Here is a 12,513-nt window from a genome sequence, read left to right as displayed (position 1 = left end):
AGGCAAATTGAACCCCTCCCCCAGGAGGAGTGGGGACTGTCTCCCAGTCTATTGTCTCAGGTGCCAGACTCATTATGGACAGAGCACTCCAATGACAGCGGAATGATAGGCAGTGCCAGCCCAGTTATAGTAACTGTTGACCCCAGAAAGAAACTCTAGTCTCGAGAGTTACCTTAAAAAGGAAGCTCCCTCCAAAGTTGACATCTCCCCTTCTGAATTGGCTGGTGTATTTATAATTCCGGTACATTACATATCAATCTCAAAATAAGACATTTAATGAGTGCGAAGCAGAAAGTAACATTGTTAGGTTAGACTAAAATGTAAACAATGCCTTCCAATAAGGAGAAAGTTTTCATGTTTGTTTTGTTTGTTTTTAAACCTTACAATAGGGGTAAAAGCAGAACATAGTTTGAGTGTGATCTATGTGCATTAGCAGTAGTGATTGAGAGGGTCTTTCCTACCGGGAAGAAAGGGAGGGTCCTAGTTGAAGGAAAAATATATGGAGACTAGTGAAAGTAACAAAGTGAATGGTAATATTAGTTGTTTTCAGATAGCACTCTAATAATGCAGAATTTTAATAATTTGAAGAAGAACATTCCAATAGAAGGTCACATGACAAACAGGGGGATTGAGCATTGGGACTGATATTAAACTAGATGCTGCCATCTGGTGTTTGGGTTAAAGATAAGCTTCCTGTGGACAAACAGATAAGCCGCCAGTGAAAGTGAGTGGTACTTACTGAACTTAAACAGGCTGTAAGGAACAGTGGGAAAATGTATTTAAGATACGTTTTTGACCATTTCCAATTATTATTATTTAATTTGATAGTTTGAATATACTAGTGATTTAAATAAGGTAATTTCATCTAAAACAATAATCTGTTTCCATGACGTGGAACACTGTCCAGAATTCGAGTAGATCCAAGTAAATGTTTTAGTACCGAATACTGATCTGATAAGTCAGCACCAACTTTTTGAAGGCCCTATTGTATTTGTTAGTCAAAATGTAAAACCTGTTGTTTAGTTGACGTCACAGAGAGTTAAGTACAGAACAGTTCAATGCAAACCCGATTGTGGTAAGCGCTAACGAAACAACACATTCCCTGCTCCTCCGATTCCATCGAATCTGCATTTTCCCAAAATTCCTCCAGGATTTTACAGCGCAATGAGCGTTGGGGATTCTTTCCTTGAACATCGGAGCCAATCTTGTCACCTACTTACACATCCATAATCCCTTGCAGTCCTTATCTTATTTTACAACTATACATACACCAGTCAAACTCAATCAATCCCAGATAAAGTATTTGAAATGATTTCAGTCACAATGTCCATAATGTTAATGTAATACTAGGTATGTTAAAGCAACATAAAAACTAAATTTAAAAAGCTTGCTCATCAAATAATTGTTATCAGTAATTAGGAGCCAGCTTTTGCCATGTGCTTTCATTGTTTAATTGTGTGTGAATGTACAGTGCATTCAGAAAGTATTCAGACCCCTTGATTTTTTCACATCACAGCCTTATTCTAAAATGATTAAATCAAATATTTTCTTCATCAACCTACCCCAACCTACCCCGTAATGACAAAGCAAAAACATGTTTTACAAATCTTTGCAAATTTATTTAAAAAAAAGATGTGCCTTATTTACATAAGTATTCAGACCCACTGCTATGGGACTCAAAATTGAGCTCAGGTGCATCCTGTTTCCATTGATCATCCTTGAAATGTTTCTACAATTTGATTGGAGTCCACCTGTGGTAAAATCAATTGATTGGACATGATTTGGAAAGGCACACGCCTACCTATTTAAGGTCCCACAGTTGACAGTGTATGTCAGAGCAAAAACCAAGCCATGAGGTCGAAGGAATTGTCCGAGAGCTCCGAGACAGGATTGTGTGGAGGCACAGATCTGGGGAAGGGTACCAAAAAATGTCTGCAGCATTTTAAGATCCCCAAGAACACAGTGGCCTCCATCATTCTTAAATGGAAGAAGTTTGGAACCACCAAGGCACTTCCTAGATCTGGCCGCCCGAACAAACTGAGGTCTGGGCAGAAGGGCCTTGGTCTCGGAAGTGACCAAGAACCTGATGGTCACGTTAACAGAGCTCCAGAGTTCCTCTGTGGCAATGGGAGAACCTTCCAGAAGGACAACCATCTCTGCAGCACTCCTTTATGGTAGAGTAGCCAGACGGAAGCCACTCCTTCCTGTATATGTACTACTACTACTACTATGCCAATTCCAAGTCTATATTTGTCAAAAAAATTATGAATTCCAAGTCTATATGTCAAAAAAATGATGATAGTTGAGAATATTTAGGACAGTACCTCAGTGAATCTGCTATCTGGAACAGCCCCCAGGGAAGGGGCAAGTGTAGGGTGAAGTTGCTCCTAGATGCTGATCTTGTGTCAATTTAGCATTTTCCCCACTAATGCTAAAATATAGGATTTGGGGGAGAGGAACCTGATCCTACACCTGTCAGGTGTGTATGCATACAACACTATGATTTCAGACTATTTAAAGCCACAATCGTTGCTTTCAAAAACCACAGTAACCACTCTCAAAAATCATAGTAACCACTCTCAAAAACCATTCTGTGCTCCCAACTCCTCTGGGTGGAAAGGAAATTAGGGATAACTAGCCAGTTGCACAACTAAATGCCTTCAACCTTCTGCATTTAACCCCTCTGAATCACAGAGGTGCGGCGGGCTGCCTTAATCCACTTCATGTGTGCCCAGGGAGCAGTTGTTGTTGGGGGCTAACTGGCTGGCTCAAGGGCAGGACAGCAGATTTTCTTCTACCATTTGCAGACTCAGGGATTCGAATGAGCGATCTTTCGGTTACTGGTCGAACGCTCTTAACCGCTAGGCTACCTGCCGCCCTCTGTGTTTTTCTGCAAGTGTGTGAGTGTTTGTCTCTCTCTCTCTCTCTCTGGGGGTTAGATTGTAAGTATAACAACAAATTGATGTCTTCTGCAAGTTAAACAAGTACTTCTCTATTCATAGACAGAGCTGGAATCATCCTGAGGCCATTCAGCACAGAGTACATCACCTGCAGGATGTCCATGTCCTTTCTTATGTTTCAACATGGCTACTAAATAGGTGAATGTCTCCCTGCATATATCACAGCTGTAAGGCTTCTCTCCAGTGTGAGTGCGCTTGTGTACAGCCAGTGCGTCGGTTCGGGAAAACCTCTTCCCACACTGATCACAGGCGTGAGGCTTCTCTCCAGTATGAGTTCTCTTGTGTGCAGCCAGGTTTTGTGACCGACTGAAGCTCTTCCCACAGACAAAGCATGGGTAAGGTTTCTCCCCGGTGTGTGTTCGCTGGTGAGTTACCAAAGAATTGGACTGAGAAAACCTCCTCCCACATTGATCGCAGACGTAAGGCAGCTCTCCAGTGTGCACACGCTGGTGTGTTGTTAAACCTTGGCGGAATATGAAGCTCCTGCCACAGTCGGAGCAGTGGTACGGTTTCACTCCTTGGTGTATCTTCATGTGAGTTCTGAAGTTGCTTGGATGGTTGAAGGTCTTCCCGCATAGCTCACAGACAATGGACTTGTCTTTACTGTGCCTTTTCTGGTGTTTCTTCAGATATATTGGATGAGAGAAACAATGACCACACTCAGAACAGCGGTAAGGTCTCTCTCTCGGGTTGTGCATCAGCTGGTGAAATTTGAGACTACCTTTAGTGGCAAAACCCGCCCCACATTCTGAGCAGCTGAAGGGCTTTTCTTCAGTGGGCTTGTGTTTAAACTTGTGTGATTTCAGTAAGCAGGCTTGAATGAACCGCATTCCGCAGACGGAACATTGGAATGGTTTTTCTTCAGTATGCATTCTCATATGGAAATTAAAGGATGCTAAAATACAAAACTTCTTCTCGCAGTAGGAGCATTGGTAAGGCCTTTCTGCGGCAGGCATGTGTGTTTGTGAGTGTGCTTTTAAAGTGGATTTCTGAGCAAAACTTTTCTTGCACTTGGAGCATTGAAATGGTTTTTCTCCGGTGTGTATCCTTTGATGGTTTTTGAAGGTTGATAAAAAACTGTAGCTCTTCCCGCAGTCAGAGCAGTGGTAAGACCTTTCTGTGGGAGGCTCATGTACCGTTTTCTCATGTATTTTTCGATAGTGGTTCTTTGCAAAACCTTTCCCACACTTGGAGCATTGGAATGGTTTATTTTCGGTGTGGGTGCATTGATGGATTTTCAAGCCTGATAAAACACTGAAAGTCTTTCCGCAGTCATAGCAGTGGTGAGGTTTCTTCCCTGCATGTCTCTGCGGTTGTTTATTGAGGTGTTTTGATGTGGGGAGACTCCAGTCTGTGTTGTCGGCATGAGGTTGTTGTTGAGGCTCCCCAGAAGATCCATGGTTGCCACGTCTCTCTCCTGTGTGAAAGATACAAACAGACAGTGAATACAGTTTGTCCAACAGAAGAAAGTGACATCATATTGAGGTATTAGTGACTTCTGGAAATATTCAGACCCCTTGACCTTTTGTTACGGTACAGCATTATTCTAAAATGGATTCAATAAGATTAGGCGCACATTTGTGGCCTGCTGGAGGTCATTTTGCAGGGTGCTGGCAGTGCACCTCCTTGCACAAAGGCGGAGGTAGCGGTCCTGCTGCTGGGTTGTTGCCCTCCTACGGCCTCCTCCACGTCTCCTGATGTACTGGCCTGTCTCCTGGTAGCGCCTCCATGCTCTGGACACTACGCTGACAGACACAGCAAACCTTTTTGCCACAGCTCGCATTGATGTGCCATCCTGGATGAACTGCACTACCTGAGCCACTTGTGTGGGTTGTAGACTCTGTCTCATGCTACCACTAGAGTGAGAGCACCGCCAGCATTCAAAAGTGACCCTGCAGAATCACTCCTTTTTTGGGGGTGTCTTGCTAATTGCCTATAATTTCCACCTTTTGTCTATTCCATTTGCACAACAGCATGTGAAATTTATTGTCAATCAGTGTTGCTTCCTAAGTGGAGAGTTTGATTTCACAGAAGTGTGATTGACTTGGAATTACATTTTGTTGTTTAAGTGTTCCCTTTATTTTTGAGCAGTGTATATAGTGGCCTCCATCATTATATATATATAAGCAAACATTTCTAATAAGCTGTTTTGCTTTGTCATTATGGGGTATTGTGATGTCATTATGGGGTATTATGATGTCATTATGGGGTATTGTGTGTAGATTGATGAGGGGAAAACGATTTAATCAATTTCAGAATAAGGCTGTAACCTAACAAAATGTAAAAATTTGAGGGGTCTGAATATCTTCAGAAAGTGCCTTCAGAAAGTATTCACACCCTTTATCTTTTCCACATATTTTGTGTTACAGCATGAATTTACACACAATACCCCATCATGTCAAAGTGGGATTATCTTTTTAGAGTTTTTTACAAATTAATTTTAAATGAAAAGCTTAAAAATGTCCTCAGTCAATAAGTATTCAACCAATGTGTTATGGCAGGCGTAAATAAGTTTAGGAATAAAAATTAATAAATAATACCCCTTTGAGCCTGGTGAATATCCCTTTGAGCCTGGTGAAGTTATTAATTACACTTTGGATGGTGTATCAATACACCCAGTCACTACAAATATCAGTGGTGGAAAAAGTACCCAATTGTCATACTTGAGTAAAAGTAAAGATACCTTAATAGAAAATGACTCAAGTAAAAGTCACCCAGTAAATTACTACTTGAGTTTAAGTCAAAAAGTATTTTGTTTTCTATATACTTAAAACTTCTACTTGGTCACAATCCCGGATCCGGGAGCACCCCCATCAGTAAAAAAGCTGACTAGCATAGCCTAGCATAGCGTCACAAGTAAATACTAGCATCTAAATATCATTAAATCACAAGTCCAAGACACCAGATGAAAGATACACATCTTGTGAATCCAGCCATCATTTCTGTTTTTTAAAATGTTTTACAGGGAAGACACTATGTATTTCTATTAGCTAACCACGATAGCAAAAGACACAACTTTTTTTTCTCCACCATTTTTTTCCTGCATAGGTAGCTATCACAATTTCGACCAAATAAAGATATAAATAGTCACTAACCAAGAAACAACTTCATCAGATGACAGTCTGATAACATATTTATTGAATAGCATATGTTTTGTTAGAAAAATGTGCATATTTCAGGTATAAATCATAGTTTACCATTGCAGCCACCATCACAACTCTCACCAAAGCAACTAGAATAACTACAGAGACCAATGTGAATTACCTAAATACTCATCATAAAACATTTATGAAAAATACACAGCGTACAGCAAATGAAAGACAAAGATCTTGTGAATCCCGCCAATATTTCAGATTTTTTAAGTGTTTTACAGCGAAAACACAATATAGCATTATATTAGCTTACTACAATAGCCAACCACACAACAGCATTGATTCAAGCCAACAATAGCGATAACGAATAAACCAGCAAAAGATATTCATTTTTTCACTAACCTTCTCAAACTTCTTCAGATGACAGTCCTATAACATCATATTACACAATACATATAGAGTTTGTCGAAAATGTGCATATTTAGCGGCACAAATCGTGGTTATACAATGAGAATAGTAGCCAAGCTGCCAACAATATGTCGGGAGAAATCTTGGGAGAGGCACCTAATCTAATCAGTAACTAATCATAAACTTGACTCAAAAATACAGGTTGGACAGCAAATGAAAGATACATTAGTTCTTAATGCAACCGCTGTGTTAGATTTTTAAAATTAACGTTACTACGACATACAGCGTGCGTTAAAGCGAGACCGCACCGAAATTAATGGCGGAATATGAGTTTTACATTTTTCAACAGAACAACGAATTATCATAAATAGTTCTTACTTTTTGATGAGCTCCCATCAGAATCTTGGGCAAGTTGTCCTTTGTCCAAAAGAATCGTTGCTCGGTTGTAGATTGTCGCCTTCAACGTTGGAATTAGCAGTAAACATTAGCCATGTGGCCCAGACGTGCCCAACTCACTAGAACGCAGCACAAATAAATATCCGAAAATCGCAATATACTGATATAAACTGATATAACTCGGTTTAAAATAACAACATTATGATGTCTTTAACACCTATATCGAATAAAATCAGAGCCGGATATATCTAAGGGCTATAACGGGAGCTTTCTAGAACGCCATCCTGAGGTCTGTCTTGCGTCATGGCGAATGAAGGAAAGACTGAACCCCACGTTCCCAGTCCATTTATATGGCCTCAGATCTGCCTAGCAACTCCATTCCAATTCTCACTATTTGCTGACATCCAGGGGAAGGCGTATGCAGTGCATCTCAACCAATAGAATACATGCAAATTAATAAACTGACCTCAGAACAGCCTGGCTAATTTCAGATTTCTCACTTGCTGACAGGAAGATTGCTCCAACTCGAGTTCTGTTTTACTCACAGATATAATTCAAACGGTTTTAGAAACTAGAGTGTTTTCTATCCAATAGTAATAATAATATGCATATTGTACGAGCAAGAATTGAGTACAAGGCAGTTTAATTTGGGAACTAAATTTTTACAAAGTGCAAACAGCACCCCCTATTGAGAAAAGGTTTTAAATATCAAGAGTAAAAGTATGAATCATTTAAAATCCCTTATATTAAGCAAACCAGACGGCACAATGTTGTTGTTGTTTTTTTACAGATAGCCAGGGGCACACCAACACTCAGACAATTTACAACCGATGCATTTGTGTTTGGTGAGTCCGCCAGATCAGAGGCAGTAGGTATGACCAGGGATGTGTGAATTGGACAATTTCCTGTCCTACTAAGCATTCAAAATGTAACAAGTACTTTTGGGTGTCAGTGAAAATGTAAGGAGTAAAAGGTACATTATTTTCTTTAGGAATGTAGTGAAGTAAAAGTAGGTTGTCAAAAATATAAAATAGTAAAGTACAGATACCCCAAAAAACAACTTAAGTATAAATACCTTGAAGTAATACTTAAGTACTTTACACCACTGACAAATATACAGGTGTCCTTCCTAACGTGGTTGCCGGAGAGGAAGGAAACCGCTTAGGGATTTCACCATGAGACCACCATGGTGAATTTAAAACAAAAACTTGAATGGCTGTGATAGGAGAAAACTGAGGATGGATCAACAACATTGTAGTTACTCCACAATACTAACCTAAATGACAGGGTGAAAAGAAGGAAGCCTGTACAGGCTCTGCATCTGGCCTCGTACTCCTAGACCTTATTGCCGCTTTTGACACCATCGATCACCAGATTATTTTGGAGAGATTGGAAACCCTAATTGGTCTACATAGACAAGTTCTTGATTGGTTGTCGGAAATAATTGATAGTTTCGTTGTTCCTCAAGGTTCCGTTTTAGGACCACTATTTTTCACTATATATTCTATTTCCTGGTGATGTCATTCGGAAACACAATGTCAACTTTCACTGCTATGCGGACGACACACAGCTGTACATTTCAATGAAACATGTTGAAGCCCCATGTAGTCATGGCTTTATGTAGTACTGTGCGCCTCCCATAGTCTGTTCTGGACTAAAACAGACACCTCGGTGCATTCAGCACGTCAAACATTCTTACAAAAACAAGTCGTGATGAAGTTAACCTCTCTGAACAGTAGTCCAGGTGCCTTACCAGGAGGGAGGGGGGGTGCAGTGGCAGAAAGGGAGGGCAGACAGAGTCACAGTAGAAATATAAAAAGTGGGAGACAATGGAGCAAAAGTGGGGGAGGATAGACAGAGAGATGGGGCAAAGGTAAAGAGAGAGAGGTAATGGAGTGATGTGAGAGAGGGAGGAAAGACAGAGAGATGGGCAGAGGCAAAAATAGAGGTAATGGAGTTATTGAGAAAGGGAGGATGAGGCAGAGGAAAAGAGAGAGGTAATGGAGTGATGTTAAAGAGAGGTAATGGAGTGATGTGAGAGGATAGACAGAGAAGGGGCAGAGAAGGGGCAGAGGCAGAGAGAAAGGTAATGGAGTGATGTTAGAGGGAGAGGTAATGGAGTGATAATAGAGAGGTAATGGAGTGATGTGAGAGGATAGACAGAGAAGGGGCAGAGATGGGGCAGAGGCAGAGAGAGAGCTAATGGAGTGATGTTAGAGGGAGAGCTAATGGAGTGATGTTAGAGGGAGAGGTAATGGAGTGATGTTAGAGGGAGAGGTAATGGAGTGATGTTAGAGGGAGAGGTAATGGAGTGATGTTAGAGGGAGAGCTAATGGAGTGATGTTAGAGGGAGAGCTAATGGAGTGATGTTAGAGGGAGAGCTAATGGAGTGATGTTAGAGGGAGAGCTAATGGAGTGATGTTAGAGGGAGAGGTAATTGAGTGATGTTAGAGGGAGAGGTAATGGAGTGATGTTAGAGGGAGAGGTAATGGAGTGATGTTAGAGGGAGAGGTAATGGAGTGATGTTAGAGGGCAGGGGGAGTGCATTACACGTCGCTGTCCTCTAAGTTTTACGATTCTACAATGAAGGCATTTAATGTAAAACCTTTGCATTTTAAGTAAGCATTTCACAGTAATACCTGTTGTATTCGGCGCATGTGAAACATACATTGATTGGATTTGTCAATGTCCTCTGTTAACGATTCTACAATGTTACACACAAAGGTGTTGATGCAAATTAGAAAACGTTGATATCAGACTGTACTGTAATGTTAGACAACAACACTTCACAATGGTCCTTAGAACCAAAACAAAAGGTATCCTGCTGCACTTACTTTGATGAATCACGTCTCCTTCCTCCTCCTCGTCTCCTCCTCCAGCAGTTCCTCTCAACCCTGGTGTTTTCCTGCAGTCGACCAGCCACACAGACACCCTCTTCAGACCCAGCAGTAAGGCGCTACCAGGAGAGGACAGAGAGGGGGCCCCACTCACTCTCTTCTCCCTCTGCTCTGGTGTGTGTCTCTCTGGAGCTGGCTCCACCTCCAGCCCTTTGCTAGGCAACAAATCCCTGTCCTCCTCATTCCATTCTTCATCGCAGTCTGCAGCATTGTCATCAAAGGACTGGCTGGGACTCATGCGCTCCGCCTCCAGCCTTTTGCTAGGTAACCAATCCATGTCCTTCTGGTTCTCATCTTCATCACAGTCTACAGCATCATCATCAATGGATTGGCTGGGACTCAAAGGTCCACCGATACCATCCTCCTGTATCTTTCTGATGTCCTCTTTCAGTTGGAGTAACCAAGACATTCCCTGCTCCTCCGATTCCATTGAATCTGCATTTTTCCCAAGTTCCTCCAGGATTTTACGGCACAATGAGTGATGGTGATTCTTTCCTTGACCATCGGAGCCATCCTTGCCACCTATTCCACTGCGTTCACACAGGCAGCGTAAATTGTCCTTGGTTAAAGTGTATAAACTCTGTTCCATTTTATCCATCAACGTTTCCCTCTCTCCACTCATATTGTCCTGCTCACGTGGCAACAACAGCAATGAGGTCAATGTCAAGACAGATATAGTCCAGTTAGATGACCTGTAATGAAAATAAAATGAAAGATTAGAACACATTAGTGCTGACCCCATTTAGTCAACTGGTCCATTGTTTGGCTGTTGGTCAACAGAGATTTCTTTAGTTGAGCAGTAGCAAAAAAATTATAATAATCATGGTGTACAAGACACCTTTCTGATTGGCTCCTGTCTGAGTGGACTGATCCATTGTGGAGACCGTGAGGATGGCACAGTCCATCAGTCTAAGACGTGTGCTACTGTAATTACATATGGTTATATTGTCAGAACAACACCAATAAAAATATGTTTTATAACAAATGCGTTGTTTCAATATGTTGCAATGTGTAGGGGGTCGGGAGTCTGGAGGAGACAGACATGTAGCTTTTCTAAGCCAGTCGAAATCATGAATCAGCTGGCATCATTTTTATGTAGATACAAAAAGTCAATTAAAAAAAGGTACAACAAAGCCAGTTTTTGGAGGATGTATTGGCATGATTTGCCAGCCCTCGAAGACACCTGTGACAATATATCCTCCAAACACCGGCTTCTCTGGCATTATCACTTAATTTGTTATACAAGTCTTTGGATATACTCTGGTCATTATTTAAACTGGCTTGCCAGCTAGCTAGCAAGTAACGAACCTGGCTGACATTTACTAAATGTGTTTTTAAACGGATGGTTTTACTGGTGTTAAAATAGATAAAGTATGTTATTTGGAGCACAGGGCTGCTGATGTCATGCAGAGGCTGTCGTTTTGTGTTTACAATTTTTCAGAACGACAAGTTTGATGTCGGACGACAATAGAATGTTCATGATGTTGCTACGACAACTGTCTACACAGACATGTCGATAGACGGACTGTAAACCAGCCTTTATGCTTTTGGCAGATTTAATAACATAGCGTTCAACAATGTAATGTCGACATGAAAATGTTATTCGGTTCATCGTAAAAGTTTAAATAGAGAATTTTCCAATCTTCTAAAGTTACTTGGATAGTTATCTACGTTAGCTAACACCGTTCAACAAAACTTTTCGGGTGTTTGTCGCCACCTCACAAACCGGGAATTAAACAAGTGATTATCAAATGAAAGCCCTGAACATTAGCTAATCGTAAACGGGGTTAATAATGTGGTGTACATAAACTCGGCTCCAGTATAACTATGACCGTAACCTTTGTTACCTACCTGATACAGTAGAAAGGCTACAGTAACATTAGCACGTTTCTGTCCACGTGGGAAAGAAGTAACGTTATATCTCCTGACTTTCGTTTGATGTTCCTTTGACAACGTAGTTCTAATGTCAGTTTTCAGTTGTAGTTTGAAAGTAAAGTAGAATATCCAGCTATGCTTGAAGACTTATCTAGATAGCTAACTCTTCCTAGTCTAATGTTACTTCCAACTTCATCACACACAAACCAGAGTAGTCGAGTATCGATAGCGATAACCATGATTAAAAGCTTCTTCTTCGGGTTTGATGACGAACTGCATCCAAAAAGGTGTTTTGCCACAAACAGGATGAAAATAAATATCTCAAAATTGATATGGATAAAATCATACTGACTACCCAAAAATCATTCAACATGATCGTTGCTTTATCTGTTAAAATCAATAAATCGGATCATTCCTGCAATATGGTTCCTTTTTACTTATTAGGTGCATAATCCTAACAGGCTGGAAATTTGGAGCCCAAATTAGCCATAGCACTGTGAGTAAGCAAGATTGAGCTAGCATAATGGTGAACACTTGAACAGGATTTTAACTTCTCTATCAAACATTTGGTTAATTTTCTCTATAATTGAGGAGTAACAGGGTGAAAACGAATGAGTTGGATGTACAGACTAACATCATGAAACATGGACAAATAGATACAACTGGGTGTTTATATTTATTTCGTTTTGCACCATTGTTTTCCCACCAAAGAAATAATAACACTTCCTGAATGTGGTGTCATTTTAGGAAGGGTTTGCTTTCTTAAAGGAGAATTACAACACTTCCTGAATGTGGTGTCATTTTAGGAAGGGTTTGCTTTCTTAAAGGAGAATTACAACACTTCCTGAATGTGGTGTCATTTTAGGAAGGGTTTGCTTTCTTAAA

General features: G+C 40.7%; 1 protein-coding gene across 1 annotated transcript; it reads right to left on the bottom strand.

Moving 5' to 3' along the window:
* Nucleotides 1–1,444: 1,444 nt before the first annotated feature.
* Nucleotides 1,445–12,486, bottom strand: LOC129850640 (zinc finger protein 883-like). The gene is made up of 3 exons (XM_055916933.1): nt 11,605–12,486; nt 9,691–10,445; nt 1,445–4,377 (listed from the first exon to the last, which is right to left on the bottom strand). The coding sequence occupies exons 2-3, from the start codon at nt 10,373–10,375 to the stop codon at nt 2,993–2,995; spliced, it is 2,070 nt and encodes a 689-aa protein (XP_055772908.1). The 5' UTR covers nt 10,376–10,445; nt 11,605–12,486; the 3' UTR covers nt 1,445–2,992.
* Nucleotides 12,487–12,513: the final 27 nt, after the last annotated feature.

Source organism: Salvelinus fontinalis, unplaced genomic scaffold, assembly GCF_029448725.1.
Source record: "Salvelinus fontinalis isolate EN_2023a unplaced genomic scaffold, ASM2944872v1 scaffold_2149, whole genome shotgun sequence".
NCBI lineage: Eukaryota > Metazoa > Chordata > Actinopteri > Salmoniformes > Salmonidae > Salvelinus > Salvelinus fontinalis.
Note: the sequence above shows the minus strand (reverse complement) of the source record. Positions and strands in the feature narration are given on the sequence as shown.

Bases quoted from the DNA above. Each gene is read 5' to 3' on its own strand.
- LOC129850640 (XM_055916933.1), bottom strand. From the start codon at position 10,375: ATGAGTGGAGAGAGGGAAACGTTGATGGATAAAATGGAACAGAGTTTA. The intron at 4,378-9,690 runs GTAAGTGCAGCA...TCTTTCACACAG, and splicing joins AGGAGACGTGATTCATCAAA to GAGAGAGACGTGGCAACCAT.